This window comes from Alosa sapidissima, chromosome 9 (assembly GCF_018492685.1).
Source record: "Alosa sapidissima isolate fAloSap1 chromosome 9, fAloSap1.pri, whole genome shotgun sequence".
Lineage (NCBI taxonomy): Eukaryota > Metazoa > Chordata > Actinopteri > Clupeiformes > Clupeidae > Alosa > Alosa sapidissima.
This window is the reverse complement of record NC_055965.1, coordinates 25,720,303-25,743,271: the sequence shown is the minus strand read 5'-3', so window position 1 is coordinate 25,743,271 and position 22,969 is coordinate 25,720,303. Positions and strand designations below refer to the sequence as shown.

The following is a 22,969-nucleotide window of genomic DNA, read 5'->3' as shown; positions in this document are numbered from 1 at the left end:
ATACCCATCCTACCCTGGTTTCTCTGTCTCTTTCACACACACACACACACACACACACACACACATATCATTTCACACACATATCTTGAATTTCCCCTTGGGGATCAATAAAGTATCTATCTATCTATCTATATACACACACACACACACAATGGCCTACTGGCTGATACAGTATTTATTTACTTTCACATAATAAATTACTGATAATCCTTAAGTGTTACAGGTACATTCAGAGAGAGTATTTTAAATATACATTGTGTAGATATAAATTAATCCATCAAACTTGTGATAAACAAAGCTACATTAAAAAACAGCACACTGCTTTAATGCTCACTTAAGACAGTGGTAGGGCAGGCTAGTGAAAATTATAGCAGAAACCTATGGAAATACTTCAATACTTGAAAATGTAAAAAAAGAAAGATAAGAATAAAGTACAAAACCCGTCTGACTGACTGACAAGATACTTTCAATCACGCTTTTATGAATGTACCCCCCCTCCCTTCCCAACCCCATATCTGGTTCTGTTTGTCTCCCCCTGCTGGTGGATCAGTGAATCTCACTGTGCTGGATACAGGAGAGACACGTCAACTCCGCCACAACAGCCCAACAATGTTACAATGAAAAACAAGTGGGTTGGCAAAATAGCATCACAACCAAACATTCATGTTGCCTTTGTATCTAGAGGTTGATGGTGGAGTAGATCACTGAGCCGAGGGTACTTCCTTTTTTGTCGCCCCCTGCTGGTGGGTCAGTGAATCTCACAGTGGCGTACTGGAGAGACGCCTCGTCTCGGTCAAAGCAGACTGTGGAGTAGTCTACTGAGTCTGGATTCTGATTGGACAGTGGCGGGACTGATGGGTCTGTGCTGTGACTGGAGGCGGGGTTACCAGGGCTGATTGTGACCTCAGCATAGTCACACTGGACCTGGACACAGGGAAGACACAGGGAAGACACAGGGAAGACACAGGGAAGACACAGGGAAGACACAGGGAAGACACAGGGAAGACACAGGGAAGACACAGGGAAGACATGGACATGACTTGCACTTGATGTGTTCTGTATGCTCAGAAACCTCAACACATTTTCCCCTGCAATTCCTTTTTAGTGTTTTCTCAATACCTTCATATTACTATCACTGCCTAACACACACACACACACACACACACACACACTCACACACACACACACACACACACACACACTCACACACACACACACACACACACACACACACACACACACACACACACACACACACACTCACACACACACACACACACACACACACACACACACACACACACACACACACACACACACACACTCACACACACACACACACACACACACACACACACACACACACACTCACACACACACACACACACACACACACACACACACACACACACACACACACACACATAAGGCTCACCTGGTGATTATTTCCTGAGCCAGTGTTTGGTGTGTGTCCAGCAGAGGGAGCTGTGGGATATAAAACAATTAGTGAATGAAGCAAAGAATGAGTGAGTGAGTGAGTGAGAGTGAGTGAATGAACCAGTTGAATGAGTGAGTGAGTGAGTGAGTGACTGGGTGAGAGAATGAGTGAGTGAGTGAGTGACTGGGTGAGAGAATGAGTGAGTGAGTGAGTGAGTGAGTGAGTGACTGGGTGAGAGAATGAGTGAGTGAGTGAGTGACTGGGTGAGTGAGTGAGTGAGTGAGTGACTGGGTGAGAGAATGAGTGAGTGAGTGAGTGAGTGAGTGAATGGACCAGATGAGTGAGTGAGTGAGTGAGTGAGTGAGTCAGAGAATGAGTGACTGAGTGAGTGAGTGAGTAATTGAGTGAGTCAGTGAGTGAGTGAGTAATTGAGTCAGTGAGTGAGTGAGTAATTGAGTGAGTCAGTGAGTGAGTAATTGAGTGAGTCAGTGAGTGAGTAATTGAGTGAGTCAGTGAGTGAGTGAGTGAGTGAGTACTGTATGATAATGAGTAAATGGGTAGGCCTAGGCAATAGGGTTAGTTGTGTAATTTCTACTGAAGTCCACTCTCTTCCATTCATAAAGTAAGTTCTTAATTTGGAAAAAACTAACCTAGGTGCATGAAAACATGCAGGAGAAACAGGAGTGCTCTCAAAAGTATTGTCACTTATTCTAAAATATAGGCTACAATTTATGATTTATATGACATTTTATTCCTAAAACATGGCAAAAATATATTTTTTTTACAGGATAACAAAAGTAGTTATCCATAAATCCATCTCTAATTGTCTTCCCATCTAGTATGTGAACACAATGAAATAATAATTTTGAACCTGGCTTTATCCACATAGCTCAGATTTCATATTTTAAAATGTATTAGCGCATATTTAATTAGACAATGCCTAATTTGCATATTTACACATTAAATGACAGAAACCTTGTAATAGATTTTTTTCTCATATTAATGTAATTAATGTAAAGTAATGAATACATGCTAGTTAAAAATGGTACCCTATTCACCTGTACTGTCGTCTAATGCATTCTTGCTTTATAGATAGATTGTTCAACACTGCTTTTAGTCAGCGTTAGCCAAAGCTTTTATTAATTAACCTCCGCCTGACTTTGTGCTTCTGACTCGCTCTGGCCACAGTGTGCATGCACTGTCGGCAAAAATATGGTGCCAAACTCGCACCCAATGATTGAGATATAATGAGAATGAGAGTGTGTATGAGATAATCTCTCACCTGATGTCTTCCTGCCTCTGGTCTTCCGTTTGTAGAACATGAAGAGGCTGAGGACCAACGCAAACACCACCACAGCCAGACCAGCACCGATGTACACAAGACCACCTGGACAATATCAACAACACATCATTACTACACAAACACCACCACAGCCAGACCAGCACCGATGTACACAAGACCACCTGGACAACACAACAACACATCATTACTACACAAACACCACTACAGCCAGACCAGCACCGATGTACACAAGACCAGCTGCACAACACAACAACACATAATTACTACACAAACACCACCACAGACCAGCACCAATGTACAAAAGTCCACCACACACATTACAAGCATTACAATTTACACAAATACATCTGAGCAGCACAACAATACAGCACAATACAGTAAACGGTACAGATCTCTGAATTTGACCGAACATGTGTTGGATAAGAAGGATGGGCATCACAGACTGTTCCCTTCAAATAAATAAATGGCACACACTTGGTTCTGTCTGAGCTTGGTCGGATGTGTCCTTTGGTACTGGCCCTGATTTTGTCCGAGGAGAAAAGTCTGAATTGTCCGTGTTGTTCTTCTCACTGGCATCATCTGAAGTTAAGATGTGCGAGAGATGACAGCAGACAGGATTACACACAATTATCAAGATAACAGTTTCCTGTAATACTACAGCCTGGGACTATCAGTGTTGGGCACGTTACTTTAAAAAAAGTATGCATGTATATATGTGGTGAGGAGAGAGAAAGAAAATGCCAAAAAAATAATTGCATTGTGTGAAACAAAACACACAAGATTTCAACCTTGAAATCCTTGAAGGTCATACTGTAGACATAATTGCTTAGTTGTGGTACAATTAAGACCAATTAAGATGTCAGGCCCCATCTTATGCCCAGCACATTGCAGCACTTGGCAGGAGGCCACGTGTCTCTGCATGTTTAAGACCAATACTTGTCATCTTCCTATTTGCTGCACACTCCGTCTACTCTCCCACCCAGTGGTGTGTTGGTGAAGAAATGAGGTCAGCCACATCGGCACATTGCTATTTTGATACCACTGAAAATAATTACAACACTGACCAAGATTAAAATGGTCTAAAGTAAAAGTTGCGGTATTTCCCTGTTATTTTGCGAGCACATTATCATAGTCCCTTCTGCAGAGAAGTGTTCACTTGTCATCATTATAATAAATCACCAAGGTAAAAATGCTCCTGATTCTTAACTGATAATGTAATTTGTGTGTGACATCCAATAAACTTATGAGAGTGCCATCTTGCATTTGAACCATGCGCCTGGCATCTGATAATTTATTCTAATCGAGCCAAACTAGTCAACGTGAACAGACCTTAAACACACGTAATCAGTTGATTTTAGACTGTCAAAACATGGCCCGTAATATGTAAGTGCACATACTGTTGCATAACAGGTGAGCGGTATGTATCATGCATTGACTCACGTGAAGCAAAAACTAAGTAAGGGAAGACTAACCTTCTTTGTCTTCCTCATCAGAGTCCGTGCTTGGCCCAGGCTGTGTAACAGATGGCTGTGTGGTTTGGGCTGCAAAGTGTGATATTGCAGACATCAGTGGTGTATCAGTTAAAAAGTGAGGTCAGGCGCATTGATCACACTATTCTGACATGTTAGGCCCAGTGGTTTGGGCTGCAAGCAACAGACAGTAGTGAAACATTTCATGACATGAACTGACAGAGAGTGATATTGCAGACTTTTTTAATTTAAAGAAACCTCCCATTGGTCAATTAAACTGCATGGAAGAGAATAGAATATAAGTGAACTTTACTGGCTTCCTCAGAATTTAAATGGAGGTAGAACAATAGTAGCTATAGATGATGAATCCACTAATGTAAATTTAATGTTGTGGCTAATTTCTATTACCATAAATCATTAATGAACACTCATCAATTCATGATAATTTGTGATATGTGCCTTGCTAAAACTTGTTAGCTTTTCACTTTGATAAAACAAAAGAGGAAGAGGGGTTGTAAAGGGCTCTCACCACATCTCTCACCATGGCAACACTTCTGTTAATAAACCACATTACCACTTCCTGAATCCATGAATGAGAAGTTTCTCTAATTGTGAGAACGTGTACTAGTGTGCCTCCACTTTCATCTCAGTACATTGCAATACAAAACAACAGCTTGGGCTGTCTTGTCAATGTAAGACATTATAAAACACTATTACTATGTTTCCATGACAAATCATAACCAAATGCATGTAAAGTAAAACAAAGAAAAGTAATTTTAACTCACCACAAATCACGTTTAAAATTACTTTTTCAAACGTGTCTTTGATGTAGCGGTCAACTCCACAGTAGTATGTTCCGGCATCTGTAGACGTCACTTTAGAGATGGTGACATCAAACTTCCCAGTCCCATGGTCAACCAGTGAAAATCTTGGTTGAGAGTCATACTGGTCCTTAGATGTGATAAGGACATCTTCATGTCTACATGGATGTCTGCAGAAGTATTTAACATTGTCATGTGCCACTGCATGAGAACATTTGATGTTGGCATCTTGTCCCTCTTGCACAGTGATGACCTCAGACTCCACACCCTCGAGAACTGTTGAACACACAAATTGCATGATGGTCTTATGGCTGCACACACACACACACACACACACACACACATGGATGTAGTGGAGGCTAAATGCAAGTAAACACAAGCAAGTTACCCACCTCTGAAATTTCAGAATAGATCACACTGTATTATCCACATTCACAATATGTACACTCATCAATACTCTAAGAACTATTTAATGCCACTGGTATTGGTACATTGGACAATAACCTCCACTATTATCAAACATGTTCTGAATGCCTTTTTTTAAAATCTGATACCGCATGGCACAGTCCACCTCACCAAGATTGCAGAATTCATACTGTAGTTTACCCACCTTTTATTTTATAACTACATACAGCGGCGCTCGGGGAGCAGTGAAGGGTTAGGTGCCTTGCTCAAGGGCACTTCAGCCGTGCCTACTGGTCGGGGTTCAAACCGGCAACCCTCCGGTAACAAGTCCGAAGCGCTAACCAGTAGGCCACGGCTGCCCCCATGTGTGAGAGAGACAGACAACAAGGGAGAGGAACAGAAAGTCAATCTACTCACCAGAAAGGAGAAAAGATAATATGATCAAATATTGACTCATATCTAACACAACACTAAAAAGAGATGATAGTCCAACACAGCTCTCCTTCTCTCTCTTTCTCTACAGTTTTGTGGTTCTCCAATTCCTCTTTCCTTCTCTCTCTTTCTCTACAAGCTTCTGGTACTCTAATTCCTCTGTTCTTCTCTTTCTCTCTCTACAGGTTCGTGGTTCTCCAATTCCTCCTTCGTGTCATCTGTTGCTCTTCAGACACACTCACTCATTTGCTGTTAGGAGTTTTGGACGTGACACACACGCACATGCGCTTGACAAACATGCACCCAAATCGCACCCACACACACAAGCACACACATACACACACACACACACACATACACACACACACACACACACATACACACACACACACACATACACACACACACACACAAACAGAGACTAAGAGAAGAGGAAGGAAGTGATGAGTTGTTGCACAAGCCCGTTGCCCACAGGCCCTTGCAGCAGTCATGTCCTCCAGCTGTAGTGACCTTCAGTCCATTTTGGCTCCCCCACTCTGTCCACACCAGGGCCTTGAGACCAGTTCATATTCCTCTAATAGTTTTCATTTTGACTCTCATTAGATAGATAGATAGATAGATAGATCGATAATTTATTCATCCTGAAGGAAATTTTAGACATTTTTAGACAAATTTTAAATAGTGACGTCAAAATCACTGACTGATAATACGCAAACTTATAATCGGCAGATTTGTCTCTGTCATACCAATGAAACACTTCTCAAATAGCATTTTTTAAACCAGTAATGTTCAAAACAGCATCAGACATCGTCAGTAGCTTACTCAAGGTCCCTACATATAAAACGAAGCACCAACAAACGCAGTTTATTACAGAAAACTGTTAATCTCACAGTAATCTCACAGAAGACTGAGATCTCACACGGAGCATGACGTCTATTGCCGGAATGTAATGCCTTATACGGAGCTTCCTTCGAGGGGAGCTGGTAGAGGGACAGTTGGTAAGTGTTCTTTAAGTCTTCTGTAATAAACTCCGGGTTCGCTAACGACGTTGTTGGTACTTCGTTTTATGTATAGGGACCCTGAGCAAGCTACTGACGAGGTTTGATGCTGTTTTAAACAATATTACTGGTTAAAAAATGCTATTTGGGAAGCGTTTCGCTCATGGCCCTTAGCTACAGTAATCCACTGTTTTGGAGCTATAGCGTATACCGGAGCAAGCTCTATAGTGGCTGATCAACAAAAAATACTGTCTCCACGGCTTATTTGATGTGTTTGAATGCAGAAAAACACCCTTGGGTCAATTTTCACTGGAATTACAGTGCACTATAACAGGGTCCCAGGACCTTCATGGACAAGGAGTGGAGGAATGTTTGAATCTTTTTCTCCCCATCATGGTATTCATTCTGATGTATAGTCCATCTTATAAACACCCGTCATGGTATTCATTCTGATGTATAGTCCATCTTATAAACACCCGTCATGGTATTCATTCTGATGTATAGTCCATCTTATAAACCATTGGTTCCCAAAGACTGGGTCGCGACCCACGGGTGGGTCGTAGGAGATTTTATTTGGGTCTCCAGCACAATTTGTTGTGTAATGGGCCTAACTTATACCAGTTAGCCAGGAAAGCTAACAGTTTTCTATTAGGATCTAGTTTGTTAACTACAGCCACGGCCCAATGCAATTTTGCATTTAGAATAGCTCTGAAACTGGGGGGCGAACGCGTCGCAGAGGGGACAGTGTGGACATCTCACTTGCAAAATGAAACATTTTTGTGGGGCGCCTGCCATGGACCTTGCAGTTGCAAAATTCAAGGGACATGAATGCCTTTTTGCACAAACATTAACGGGGCATCGACAAGTTTGAGAACCTGTGGCATAACACAATATTGGTGGTTGCATGTTTGCTCTGAAGTGAATGGGTCACGATGGTCTGTCATTTTTAAAAAGTGAGTCCCCAGAAAAAAAGTTTGGGAAACAATGTTATAAACACCCGTCATGGTATTCATTCTGATGTATAGTCCATCTTATAAACACCCATTGAAACAAACACAAAAATAGAGACTTTTATGTAATTGAGCACATGAATACAATATACAGAATACACATACTGTATATGGTTTTCTTGCACACAGATCTGAAAGTTTAAAATGTCCTCCTACAGAAGACTAGAAATGGCCCTTCCCAGATCATGTGAAAAAGTAAAGTACATACTATTTTAAAAAGAAAACATAAAATACACAAGGTACAATAATAAAAAGACAGATTCAAAATGTTGTGTGTGTGTGTGTGTGTGTGCATGTGGCGTGTGTGTGTGTGTGTGTGTGTGTGAGAGAGGGGTACATGCTCTATGTTTCATGTCCTGTGTGTGTTTGTGTGTGTGTGTGTATGTGTGTGTGTGTGTGTGTGTGTCTGTGAATGTATGTGTGTGTCTGTGAATGTATGTGTGTGTATGTGTGTGTGTGTGTGTGTGTGTGTGTGTGTGTGTGAGAGAGAGTGAGAGAGAGTGTGAGAGAGAGAGAGAGACCTATTGCCTATCTAATCCTTGGCTCTATGAAGAGTTTGATAAACATCATGATGAAGAGCATCTGGCTGGAGACTTTGGTAGATGTTGGTCTGATCCTCTGGAAGGGCATTGGCGACCACTGCTGCATTGACATAGTCTGAATCTGAAAAAATACACACAGCTGTTTTATGGGACATTTCTAGTGATCTTCAATAGTCATTTTGTGTGTGTGTCTGAATACGACCTAGAGAGATAGAGAGAGTTTGAATACCTGTGGGTTGTGTGAACACTACTGCATTTGCATAATCTTGGTCTGAAACATCAACACAACTGTTATAATAAGCACATGTATGTGGGTCCCAAGTGTGTGTGTATGTGTGTGTGTGTGTGTGTGTGTGTGTGTGTGTTTTTGTGTGTATGTGTATGTGTGTGTGTGTGTGTGCGTGCGTGCGTTCGTGCGTGTGTATGTGCGTGCCTGCGTGCGTGTGTGTGTGTACATACCTGTGGATTGTGTGTGTCTCCTCTTCCTCTGTGTGTAGAGGATGAGCATGATGAGCCCCATCACAGCAGCCACCACACCTACACTGACCAACACATACACCAGGCTACCTGCTCACCCGGGATAAAAACACACCAGTTAATCAATACAGCACAACACTGCATACAGTACCAAAACATACACATACCATTATAACCAGGGATAGTACACATCAATCAGTATAGAACAGCACAACAATATGCCAAAATATACCAATACGTATAACCAGAGGTATATTTTACAAAGGCAGAATTATGAAAGTATAAGTAATAAGGTGGCTTCATTAAAATTAAAATGATAACATAAAAATAATTGTATTAGGCAGACAATCTGTGGTGTTTTGCAAGCAAATAATAAAAAAAAAAATCCCATTAAAAATGACACATAGGTCTGAGTGACAGTTGGCTCGACCAATAAGACAGCATGATTAATAGTAGAAATAACTAAGCCAACTGTTAGCCTGGTCATAGATCCCTATGGTAACTTATGTGCCATCTCTTTTGTGAAACCAAGTCGAGGTTTAATTCAGACAGAATATCCAAAAAATCCCAGTTTAATCCCTTATCTAGATTTTGTGAAATACTCCTCAGGTGTAAATGTGTAAGTTAGAGAGAGAGAGAGAGAGAGAGAGAGAGAGAGAGAGAGAGAAAGAGAGAGAGAGAGAGAGAGAGAGATTAAAATGGGCAGGGAACAGGAATTAACCAATTAAATTAAAAGTTAAGAATCAAAATAAATAAATAAATCTCATTGAATTTCTCTAAATATTGAATTACACTGGATGGAGCTGAGATGTATAACTGATCTAAAGTTCAGGTGTTGTGTCATTGAGAAAAGTTAATCTGCTGGACCTGGTTCAGTGGTTGTGATCGATGGGGTGTCTGCCGAGATGGTTGAGGCTGCAGTAAAATGAGGAGAAAGACAGGACACAATGGTCCAGGAACAGCAATTAAAGACACATTAAGCAATGGGAAGTCATAGCATTGTCAATATGAACAAATCCCCAACTACCAGTCTTAGGGATTTTGTGGCTTGTCTACATATACAGTTGTGCTCAAAAAAATAGCAGTGCCTTTAGAAAAATGAGTAAATGTCAAAATTCTTCAAACAAATTGTACTTTAATGAACACAGATGCATTGGGGACACAGAACATTCTATTCCAAAGCAAAACAATTGAGCAAAGTCATCAAAACTTAAATAATAATAATGATATTTCATAGAAAGTCAGAAATGCCATGTTCAAAAAAAATAGCAGCGTTGCCATCTTTCCTTGGAAACTCAAAAATGTACTGTACAAACTAAGAAATTCTTGATAAGTGAACTTGGCTGAGTATCCTAAACTAATATTTTGTTGCAAAACCACGGTTTCTTAGCCTAGAAATCTAGACGCGCCCCTAGCGGCAGCAAATTAAATTTGCTGCCAGGGCTAGTCTAGCAACTCTCCGTTGGCTTGTGAGCTCCAGAAATCGAAACTTAATCAGGCATTGAAATCGTGTATAGAGTCGTTTGGTGGGCTTAACATAACGATTGATGGCAGAGTTGCAACAGTTTGGCTTGAATTCCCTGCTACTTGAAAACAAATATCCTATTGCGTGCAGAGGGAATTTGAAATACAACTGATTATCCCGCCCCTCGGACTGAGCACTGCGAACGGTGAGTGCCCAGACCCTACATTTTAATGTGGGTCTGGCTCGCCAGGCTAACGGTTTCTGATAACTGCTTCACATCTGTGGTGCATGGAGTCAACCAACTTCTGGCATCGTTCAACAGGTATTGCAGCCCAGGTTAATTGTACTGTATTCCACAATTCCTCTGTGTTTCTTGGTTTTGCCTCATGCACTGCACTTTTTATGTCAGCCCGCAAGATTTCTATGGGATTAAGGTCCGGGGATTGTGCTGGCCACTCCATCAGTTGAATCCTGTTCATCTGGAACCATGCTTTTGCTCGCTTGCTGGTGTGTTTCGGGTCATTATCTTGTTGAAAGGTCCACCTCAAAGGCATTTCCTCTTCAGCATGACCTCTTCCAGTATCCTGATGTACTCGAACTGATCCATGAGCCCTGGTATGCGGTAAATAGGACCAACACCGTAGTAGGAGAAACATCCCCATATCATGATGCTTGCACCACCATGCTTAATTGTCTTCACTGAGTACTGTGGCTTGAATTTGGTGTTTGCAGGGCGTCTGACATACTGTCTGTGACCCTTAGACCCAAAAAGAACAATCTTGCTTTCATCAGTCCACAAAATGTTATGCCATTTCTTCTCAGGCCAGTCAATGTGCTCTTTGGCAAATTCTAACCGCTTCTGCACATGTCTTTTTTTTAGCAATGGAACTTTGCGGGGGCTTCTTGCTGGTAGGTTGACTTCACAAAGACGTCTTCGGATTGTACCAGTACTCACAGTCAACTGAAGGTCTTCCTTGATCCTCTTGGAGCCAATCACTTTCTGTACCTCTTTGTATGTTTTCCCCTCTTTTATCAATGTTTTGATTAAGAAACGCTCATCTTTTCAACAGTGTCTTGAACGACCCATTTTCCTTGTTTTTTCAGGACAAATGCACAGCCAGCATGCAAGTTGCCTTGCTTCTTAAATAAGGATCACCTGTTAACACCCTTTTTTCCCAGAATGCCCTAATTGACGCCCACCCTAATTGAACTCACCACTGCTATTTTTTTTAACACACCCTGTTGGGGTCAGATGACGTCTGTGTTATGCACCTGTGGTTGCTCACGATAATTGGGTCACGTGGTGTTGGTGGCGGCAAGGTTCATAATATTACCTGCTACAGTAGGTGTTTTTGTGAATGAACAGAGAGGGGGTGATGGGGGAAGCCTTACTTTTTGCTGACCGCAATTTGATGACTGTTGAATGGAATAAGCTGTTGTAGAATACATGAAACTTGTGGATTTTAAGAACTGGATTTATTGACGTCATGAACTGATACTGAGCTGTGTTGGATATTCTGGAGATGACTGTTTTCTACAATAAAGGAACTTAACTTTATCGCTTCTGGAAGTTATTGAACAGCGCGTCGGGCAAGTTAGTCTCCCCTACTCAGCCTCTCGGCAACCAAAGTTTTGAATCGCCCACACACCCCTTTCAGTTAATCATTCAATTTCACAGAATCCGCAGTATGCATGGACGGCCTGTTGGGTTTGTTGGTTTTCTATACCTTTATTTTACCCCCCAGAAACTTATCTGGGGTGTACAGGTTGAAATTTTAACAAAAACAGTGATTTTTCTTGCTGCTGTTGAGGCACTGCTATTATTATGACTGCCGCGCAGCGAGGGTGTCATAAGGATCCTACACTTCCAATTTCGTGCAGTTTTGACTATGTTAGGTCACAGATACCTGCGATTACAACACCTCATTTTGACTTTTTTGTGTTTAACTAGATGGCGCTATACATGAAATGAGTGGTTATGGAATGGGTTGACATGGCCACTTAAGATCAATATAAAAAAAAAGTGGTCCTCCTAAACCCTACGGTTCTCGAGATATTCACAGAAAACTGTGTCTGCCCTACCCTCCTTTCGGGGGGTCCAGTCCAGCGGGGGAGCTACAGATCAAAACGAAAAACGATGGTTCCATGCTATCCATGTGGGGCTTCGTGGAGTTTCGTGTACCTTTCTTTCTCATTGCAATACAAAACAACATCTTGTGTGTCAATGTAAGAAATTATAAAAGTAAACAAATATTTACATGTTTCCATGACAAAACAAATCACAACCAAAGAAAAGTAAGTTTAACTCACCACAAATCACGTTTAAAATGACTTTTTCAAACGTGTCTTTGATGTAGCGGCCAACTCCACAATAGTATGTTCCGGCGTCTATAGACGTCACTTTAGAGATGGTGACATCAAACTTCCCAGTCCCATGGTCAGCCAGTGAAAATCTTGGTTGAGAGTCATACTGGTCCTTAGATGTGATAAGGATATCTTCATGTCTACATGGATGTCTGCAGAAGTATTTAATGTTGTCATGTGCCAGTGCATGAAAACATTTGATGTTGGCATCTTGTCCCTCTTGCACAGTGATGACTTCAGACTCCACACCCTCAAGAACTGTTGAACATATAAATTGCATGATGGTCTCATGTCTGTACACACACAGGGTTGGGTCAGATTACTTTGAAATGTAATCCATTACTGACTACAAATTACATGGCAATTTTTGTAATCAGTAACGTAATCAGGATTACCAAAAACATGTAACGTAATCTGATTACTTTTGGATTACTTTTAGATTACTTCAATAAATATGTCCCTTAAGTAAAAGACACCACCACTGAATTGATGAAAGAATTCTCATTCTATTTTTCTGTTTATTATTTCATTACATCTAAGAAATCTCTTTGTTCTGAGTAAAGCATTCCTGTGTGAATTAACTGATCTTTTCCTCCAAAAATCTTAAGCCCCTTGTTTTAGTGTTACCATTTACTTTGAGGTCACCAGGTCCCATTGTCTGAAAAACACCCAAAACTAAAACATTTCTATAGCTATTCTCCACTTTGAGGGTGGTATTTTGGTGGTTGAAATTTTCCCCATCCCAAAATTGATCACTTAGTCATGGATGTGATCATGGATCACTATTCTCCAAACATGCACAACTCAGCTTAACCTTTATAAGGGCACACCTGGACAATGAATTTAGCTTTCGCTGGATTTTTTTGACCCAGGGACATGGCCTGAGATTGAATGACACCATGTCCATTTCAATTGTGGGGGTGAGAAAATGATTCCTTTGGGATGTTTTTCAACCAGGGGGACCTGGTGACTTTCTCAAAGTAAACGGTAACACTAAAACAAAAGGCTACATTAAGATTAGGAGGAAAATATCAGGCAGTGTGCCGAGAGACCTGCCCCAATAGTAAATAAGTTAGTAAGTAAGTATAGATACTCTTTTGATCCCGTGAGGGAAATTTGGTCTCCCAATCCGCGAATTAGTGAAGCACAGTGAACACACAGTGAGGTGAAGCACACACCAACCCGGAGCAGTGAGCTGTCTGCTACAACGGTGCTCGGGGATCAATGAGGGGTGCCTTACTCAAGGGCACTTCAGCCGTGGATGTGGGCATGGAAGAGCAGTGCTCAACCACTTCCCCCGCCCACATTTTTTCTACTGGTCGGGGATCGAACCGGCAAGCCCGAAGCTTGTCGAATTAAAAGATAACTAGGCTATCATTAAAAAGTTGCATTGCTTGCATGATAAAATGTAATCAGGTAATCCCCAACAATGTAACTGTAATCTGATTACACATTTTTTTTATTGTAATCTGGGCTGATTATAGTTACTTGATTTTTGTAATCTGATTACGTAATCCAGATTACATGTAATCCGTTACTACCCAACCCTGTACACACACATACAATACACACACACACACACACACTCAACTCACCGGATAGGAGGCAAGATAATATGATCAGATATTGAGTCATATCTAACACTCACACTCAACTAAAAACAGATGATCTTCCTGCACATCTCTCTTTCTCTCTCTCTCCACAGTTTTGTTCTTCGATTCCTCTGTCTTTCTCTCCTCTCTCTACAGTTTTGTGGTTCTCTGATTCCTCTCTCCTTTTCTCTCTACAGGTTTGTGGTTCTCCGATTCCTCTCTCCTCTCTCCACAGTTTTGTTCTCTGATTCCTCTGTCTTTCTCTCCTCTCTCTCTACAGTTTTGTGGTTCTCCGATTCCTCCTTCGGGTTCTCTGTTGCTCTTCTGTGTTTTCTCTTGCTGAAGACACACTCACTCATTTGCAGTGTTGGGCAAGTTACTGAAAATTAGTAATTAGTTACAGTTACTAGTTACTTCTTTCAAAAGTAATTGATTTACCTTACCAATTACTGTATAACAAAAGTAATTAGTTACTAGAGAAGGTAACTTTTGCGTTACTTTTAAGTCTGTTTTTAAAATGTCAATATGAACAGTACTGAACAGTCACACACACAATAAACCTAATTTTAGACCTATTTATTGTAGTTTCAACGGGCCTTCAAATCAATAGCCTTGTGCATGAGTTCTCAAACTTTTTCCGACCACAAAACATTGTATAATGCATGAAGGCTTCCCTGACCTTGTTTTGCGCCACCCTCACCATATAGGCGGTTTGATAGATATGTACAGTACACTGCCTACTGCTTGCCTTCTACTACTACTACTACTACTACTACTACTACTACAACCTTAGGTTATCCTCATCCTGCTTTGAACACAGTTGTATTATATAGCATTTTAAGCACCACCAGTTTGTGAAAAGCCTGCGCTGCACAAGTGCTGACCTACCGAAATAAGTTCTTATGTGCATCCGAGGGTTTGGGGTTGTCGCGCACTATGCAGAAGGTTACTCTTCAGCTGATAAGGTGTTCCAGAGAGAAGTTGCATGTTCCGTTGCAGACAAATGAATCCATAACACCATGGACGTCAATTCCGATGTAAACATACTAATAACTTAAGTCGCTGTAGTACGTACTGTACGGTAGGCAATTTGGAGGTTTCTTTATCTGGTAAGTGAAATCTGCATTTTCCTCTCGAGTTAAACGTGCACTTGCTTGTGCCAAGGCTATATACTGTATAGGCTACTGTATGTACGCCTATTGGTGTTGTGGCGTGGCTATGTTGTAAGAATGTAACATTTATATAACGAGGCTTTTGCACAATAAGCGAAAAAGAGCAGAGATAAAATAAACAACAATACGCTTTTACTGTAGTGGAGCTTACGAGATGGAAACGAGAGGGGAAAAGGCTTTTAAGATGCCCATTTAAATTGTAGCCTAATGCACTCTTATGTGTTTTAGCATAAATACGAAATAAGGAGTAATGTGAGGAGGCTCCTATTAACTGTAAAGAATGCATCTGCAATCTAAACATGAAATACAACCGCTGGAAACACAGCTAGGTCAGGAGACGTTAGATCAGAAGCAGCAAATGTGCATCTGTCATCTTGTCTGCAGTCTTTCATTCAAGATCAACAGAGTAACGCAAGTAATGAACTCTTTGAATTTTCAGTAATTGTAATTGCGTTACTTGATTTACAAAAATACTTCATTACATGCTCGTTACCACTAAAAGTAGTGGAATTACAGTAACGCGTTACTTTGCAGATATCACTATGAAACTTACCCAGTTGATTAATTACATTAATATGAGGAAAAAATGTATTACAAGTTTTCTGTAATATAATGTTATGCAAATTATGCATTATCTAATTAAATATGCGCTAATTTGCATACATTTTAAGGCAAGAAACCTGAGCATTGGATACAGCCAGGTTCAAAATTATGTTTTCATTGTGTTCAGATAATAGATGGGGAAAATTGTACAGAGGGATTTATGAATATCTACTTTTGTTATACTGTAAATCAGAATATGATGTCAATAGCCCTAATTCGATTTTTGCCATGTTTTTAGGCATAAAATGTCATGCAAGTCAGGCTAGGAACAATATATCAACAAACCCCTCTGTAAAAATCTTCAAAATATAGTTAGGCATAAGTCTAGAAAGTTTGGTGTATGTAAGTGCTTCTGAAGTTGAGTTTTCTTGCTCAGAGTGGGAGACAGACATCGCAAGTCTGCCGGAAGTTCCGGGAGTCTCCCGCATATTGATAGCGGCTCCCTGACACCCGCAAATTAGATCAAATCTCCCGGAATCTAGAGCGAGCAATCAAGAGCGCGCACGCGAGAGGGATACCTAAAATCGCGTGTGCATCTGAGTGTATCGCGCACACGACAGGGGAGAGAGAGAGGGGTGGTGCGTGTGTGTCTGAGCGCATCCAAGACAGAGAGCATCCTGATTGGCCTGTTTCGCTAAATCAACCAATCAGTTTTCAGTGTAGGCGGGCTTTTTATCTCTTTTCTCCCAAACTAAATCAGTTCAGTGTATCTAGGAACAGGAGAGTCACGGCAGAGTCAGTGCAGTGCCCCCAAAAAAGGAAAATGTAAAACCCAAGTGTACCCTTGTTTATAAGAGTAAAACATAATGGTAGGCCTAGTCTTGCACGCTGCACTGTTTGTAACAGTGTTAGCATTGCCTATGGTGGGTTAAATGACATGTTGAGGTGAGTTTAACCAGAGACTTTCTAATGAGGAGACACAGCACTCAAAAAATCCTCCATAGAAATGCATGGGGCTAGTTTGTAACGTTGTCTACACATATCACACCCCTTCCTCGGCAAAAAGTCGACATGTAAATACATTGAGCCAATCATGTGGTGTGATGTGAATACATTGAGCCAATCATATGGTGTGTTGTGAAGACATCGTGCCAATCATGTGTTGTGAACTCGCCGCTGGAGCAAGATTGGTGTCGTGAAGCCTTGCTCACGTGCATTTCTGCCGAATAGGATGCCAGATGAGTGCCCAAAAAGTGTTGCAATATGGCCGCCGAGTGGAGGGACTTGCCTAAAAGGACTTTGGTTTAACTAGTGTCAATTCATGTGCATATTATTCAGGCCTATACTAGATGTCTAGTTGCCAAGGCTACATGAAAAGACCAAACTGCTAGATCTATATATTGTAGCGACCAGAGGGGGAGACATCATTCTAGTTGAGCTAGTTAGCACAAAGGCTCATGGGACTGTTTCTGGTTAACATAAAAGTCATGTTTTAGTGTTGTTATGTGCATGTTCACTTGCCTTCTGTGGTTTCCAGTGTGTGTGTAACTGATAATAGTGTCAAGTTCATGTTAACTTTTACTAATAGTTTAACCACCGCGACTGAGTATCTTAGTGTGTTTGGCTATGTCTGGCCAGTATTCTAATATTGAGTTTTCATGTCTGATTCTAATTAATTGTAGTACATCTTGCATCTTTCTTTTTTTTGTATTATTTATTTATTTATGTTGGGGTTGGGGGCGGGGCTTTGTGATACCTCCCTGAAATGACTTTTTGCATGTTGGGATGTCTGGGGAGAGGAAACTCATTTTGAGAAAACAGCCTTGAAAGACAGCCAATGAGATTCCGTTCTCAGCCTAGACTCGTCTTTGAACTTTCGCGATTGGTTGCTGATACAAAGGAAGTGTCCATATATGGATCACATAGCGTGATACAGGAAAAACAGAGCTTTCCAACGGTACTACACACGATCAAGCGGGCAGGCGAACGTTCGGAGAATGTAGACACGGATCTGAGGCTAAATAGTAGACCAGTTCACCTAGCCATCCCACTGAACCCCATTCAATTTGGCGCCACTTTGACATCAAATAACGTTACAGCTGAAGCGTTTTAAGCCTTTATATGAACTTTTTCTATTTTTGGAGTAATACAACATTGTGTGATTGGCGTCATAACCTCGTAACTGACTTACCGGCTGAGTAATAAACTTTCCGAAATCAATGCTAAAGTGACATAATGAGCATACAACCAGAGCGGGTGAAAGCGTTGCACAGGAGCAAAATAACCGTATTCTCTGGATAAGAACGAAAGCATCGGAGCACAACATTTCAGCGAAGTTTTGATGGATTGACAGTAGCCTAGGCTATGAATGTGGCGAGTGCTGTTAAATCACATTTATCTACGAACAACTAGGACATTTAGAACAGTAATGTAGACATGGTGGTAATGAAGTAAGTGGCTACATACTCAATCTCTTGGTGCAGCTATCACAAGAGCAGTGTTGGGGAGTAACGGAATACATGTACCGGCGTTACGTATTCAGAATACAAATTATGAGTAACTGTATTCCGTTACAGTTACAAGTTAAATAGTTGGTATTTAGAATGCAGTTACATTGTTGAAATCAATGGATTACATGACGATACTTCTCTGTTTCATTTGATTAACTCTCTAAATAAATTAGGGCAACTCCATTTCCCAGAAGCTCCTGAAAGCAATCTATGATGAAATTGTTTCCATGTTTAAATCCAAGCCCCGCCATCTTGCACTAGTCTCACATCTCTAACCCAACCCCAAACCAATCTTTAAAATAGGCACTGCATTTTAAGTTTTTTATTCTAACTTAAAATTGCTTTATGTTTTTTTTTTTCTAATTATATCTACATTTATGTTTTAAAATGAATTATATGGTGCACCCTCTGAAGAATTACTCTTGCGAGTAGCATATTTTAATGTGGGGTTTTTGATTATCATTATGCGATCACATTCATTTTGAGAGCACTGATACAGTAGACTAGTGTTTACATTTGCAGGTCATTTGCGGTCCACCTGTCATATGCGCCCCTCACTTGTACTGGGTTGATGCCACCGAAAAATCTCAACTTTTCGGCACAACTATAATTTCTGGCTACGCCCTTAAAGTAGCCTATTTATTTTGTTTGTTTGATTAGCCTAGTTGCCTGCTGTAGTTTTAGAGGTCACCTTGCTATTTTATAGTTGTATCAGGTAGCTTAGTTGACTTTACATTCTCCTATGTGGGCCTAACACTTCAGCCATTTGGAACAGAAGAACACACCAGAATAGGCCTGTTTAGTAAGCAGGGTTTGATGGCCGCATTCCTACACTTATAAAATGCAATTCAATGCGAAAGTAATCCAAGTATTCAGAATACATTACTCAGATTGAGTAACGTAATGGAATACGTTACAAATTAAATTTTTGGGCATGTATTCTGTAATGGAATACATTTTGAAAGTAACCTTTCCAACACTGCACAAGAGTTACACGAATCAGACTACGTGCCTACGTTACATTTACGTCCTTTGAGCCTGCGCAGAAAGCCTCGTCGACCACCCGCCTCGATTGACGTCTACGTGATGACTCTGTCCATATCTTTTACTGTCTATGCACACGATATGTTTTGGGTCACGGTCGCGGGAGTGCATGCAAGGTTAGAATGCTAACTTTGGCTGAATTTAGGATACAGGCACGAGTAGACACAATATAATGAAATAAACACCTAAATGTGTAAATCGGACTTTTTTGTTGTAGTAGTGTGATAGAATACATGCTAAGGTAACAGACTAGCTCAAAATCTCGAAATTGACCAGTGCATGAAAAAACTATGTTTTCACCTGCCGTGTCTCGCCTTAAAAACGTGATCAGCCAACTTGACTCACTTCTTAAGACCCTTGGTATGGTGTTACAACGATGTAGAGTCAAAATTTAAATTGTAAGTATGGTTTTAATGTGTAAACAGACCAACCGCGATTTTGCAAGCCAATAACAATGAAGTGAAAGGATTTTTATTTTAGTTACTACTTTTCCGAGGGCTGGCGTTCTGTCAAAATTTATCTTATCTTTGAACAGACTACCTGGTTATCTTCCTTAGACTTCGTAGATGTAGTTACTACAATTTGGAGGCGAAATTCGAAGTGGGAATATTGTTTAAATGTGTAAACAGGACGCCTGATGTTTAATGTATCTGAATGGGCACAGTATTGTGTACACTACAGTAATGGGCATATCAGTAGTATGTAAACAGTTCATGTGTATTAGCAGATCAGTGATTGAAATATTATTCCTTGTCTTTTTAGAAAATGCAGTCCATTTTTCGGTTCTAGCAGCCGTCAACCTCAGAACTGACCCCTCAGGCCTCTCAGGAGGCGCTGGCCTTTAACCGCAGCCAGAAGAGAGTGAGCAGAAATTTGATTGCCTTTAACAAATCTGACTTCTTAAAAATCTTAAACTGGCTGCATTACGTGATTATTTCTGAGATTCTGATACATTTTTAACCATGACCTATGCACAGTTCTGGTTTGAAAATGTATCTCTTAAAATAATCACTTCATGCAGTCAGCTTAAGATGGCTGCAGGCGGCTACATGAAGTTAAATCACCCTATTGATTGGCTTTAACCCTAGCAACCACCATAGCAACTGTGTTATTTAGCATAGCGGCCACCAGTATCCTAGCAACCATTTTAATTACCCTAGCAACAACCTAGAAACCACCCCTGTAATGTCAACCTAGCGACCACCATAGCAACCAGCATGATTGCCCTAGCAACCAGCATAGCAACCACGTTATTTATGCATTTTGATCCGTGTGCCCGATTTTCATAAATGAGGTACCGTTGGAATCCTTGGCTGAAGCCGAGTTCCATGCCCCTGATCAAACCCACTCTTGCAGTTCCTCGGAAACGCAATTCTAGTTTTATAACTACACCCCTGTACACATACACACAAAGATATCATGTGTGAGAGAGACAGACAGAAAGGGAGAGGAAAAGAAAGTCAATCTACTCACCAGAAAGGAGGAAAGATAATATGATCAGATATTGACTCATATTTAACACAACACTAAAAACAGATGATAGTCCAACATGGCTCATTCTCTCCTCTCTCTACAGTTTTCTGGTTCTCCAATTCCTCTCTCCTTTTCTCTCTCTCTCTCTCTCTACAGGTTTGTGGTTCTCCGATTCCTCCTTCATGTCATCTGTTGCTTTTCCATATTTTCCCTTGCCAGACACACTCTCTCATTTGCTATGAGGAGTTTTGGACGTCACACACACGCACATGCGCTTGACAAACATGCACCCAAACGCACCCACCCACCCACACCCAAACGCACACTCACACACACACACACAGACTAAGAGAAGAGGAAGGAAGTGATGAGTTGTTGCACAAGCCCGTTGCCCACAGGCCCTTGCAGCAGTCATGTCCTCCAGCTGTAGTGACCTTCAGTCCATTTTGGCTCCTCCACTCTGTCCACACCAGGGCCTTGAGACCAGTTCATATTCCTCTAATAGTTTTCATTTTGACTCTCATTAGATAGATAGATAGATAGATAGATAGATAGATACTTTATTCATCCTGAAGGAAATTTTAGACATTTTTAGACAAATTTTAAATAATGACGTCAAAATCACTGACTGATGATACGCAAACTTATAATCGGCAGATTTGTCTCTTGTCATACCAATGAAACACTTCTCAAATAGCATTTTTTTAACCAGTAATATTGTTCAAAACAGCATCAAACCTCGTCAATAGCTTGCTCAAGGTCCCTGCACATAAAACGAAGCACCAACAACGTTGCTAAAGAATTGCCCTATGCAACAATTTTAGCAAAAATGACCTTAAATATGCAGGTTGAGAGTCGTTCTGATGGTTCTACAACACTTTTTGTTGGTGGGTGCTTCATCTCCCCCTAGTCTGTTTCTGCGGAAAAAACGAATATGCAACTTTCTGGTCCCGGCCCGAACAAATCCGGATGGGACTCAGCGGAAGTATCCAATCGTGCCTCGAAAATGTAGTCAGATTGTAGTTTCTAAGGAGACTGAAAAACGGACTCTGACTTGGCTTTGTTGCTGTTGAAATTGTAAGTAGCCTACCCTTGGGTGAACTTAGTCTCTTGAACAATGTGTTTGCTCGACCGTTTTATTGTGAGCCCTGTATGTGTTTAGCTTGGTTTCTTGATGGCTAGCTCGCTAGCTAGTGGGGGTTTAGCGTTAACCTGACCAGATGAATAGACCTCTCCGGAATAAGTCCTGCCTCCGAAACATCCGTGTCCACCCAACTTCCGGTCGTCAAATGTCTATGGGAAATAACATGGCGTTTCGAAATATCGTACCTGTCAAACTCTGTAGGTTGCAAAGTAAAAAAAGCTGGTGGGCCGATTGGCCTACATACTTTGTCGGCTACTTTGGTTTAGTGGCTGATCAACGAAAATTACTGTCTCCACGGCTTATTTGATGTGTTTTAATGCAGAAAAACACCCTTGGGTCAATTTCCACTGGAATTACACTATAACAGGGTCCCAGGGCCTTTATGGACAAGGCACGGAGGAATGTTTTGTCACGGAGAAATTAATGTTTTTCCCCCCGTCATGGTATTCATTCTGATGTATAGTCCATCTTACAAACACCCGTTGAACCAAAAAAAAAAATAGAGACTTTTGTGTAATTATTCCATATTTTGGGTATTCCTTCTATATCAGAACCCCTGACATACAATCAAAATACCAATAATAAAACTTCAGAGTGTTTCTTTTCATTTGAGGCCATGATTATGCTTCTACACCAAGGGTTTATTACAATAAGCCTTTTATTATCCAGAGTCAGCAGTCAGTCAGAAATCTCAGAGATTTATTCATGGTACCGGAGAACTATGCCGTGTCGCTAACAAGCGCAGTCTCCCGATACAGAGAAAAGGC

General features: G+C 40.9%; 1 protein-coding gene across 2 annotated transcripts in view; it reads right to left on the bottom strand.

Annotated features, from left to right (window-relative positions):
* Nucleotides 1–21,191, bottom strand: part of LOC121719551 — a 31,780-nt gene extending 10,589 nt beyond the window's left edge. Inside the window, exons 1-7 of one of the 2 annotated variants that reach the window (XM_042105288.1) lie at nucleotides 21,059–21,191; nucleotides 4,996–5,307; nucleotides 4,214–4,282; nucleotides 3,216–3,320; nucleotides 2,721–2,825; nucleotides 1,436–1,485; nucleotides 641–924 (exon numbers count right to left, since the gene is read on the bottom strand). In XM_042105288.1, the coding sequence (XP_041961222.1) occupies nucleotides 679–924; nucleotides 1,436–1,485; nucleotides 2,721–2,825; nucleotides 3,216–3,320; nucleotides 4,214–4,282; nucleotides 4,996–5,307; nucleotides 21,059–21,143 (972 nt within the window). In that variant the 5' untranslated portion in view covers nucleotides 21,144–21,191 and the 3' untranslated portion in view covers nucleotides 641–678. Of the gene's footprint in view, nucleotides 1–513; nucleotides 925–1,435; nucleotides 1,486–2,720; nucleotides 2,826–3,215; nucleotides 3,321–4,213; nucleotides 4,283–4,995; nucleotides 5,308–21,058 lie in introns of those variants that run through there. The other variant, XM_042105287.1, reaches the window with a different exon arrangement.
* Nucleotides 21,192–22,969: the final 1,778 nt, after the last annotated feature.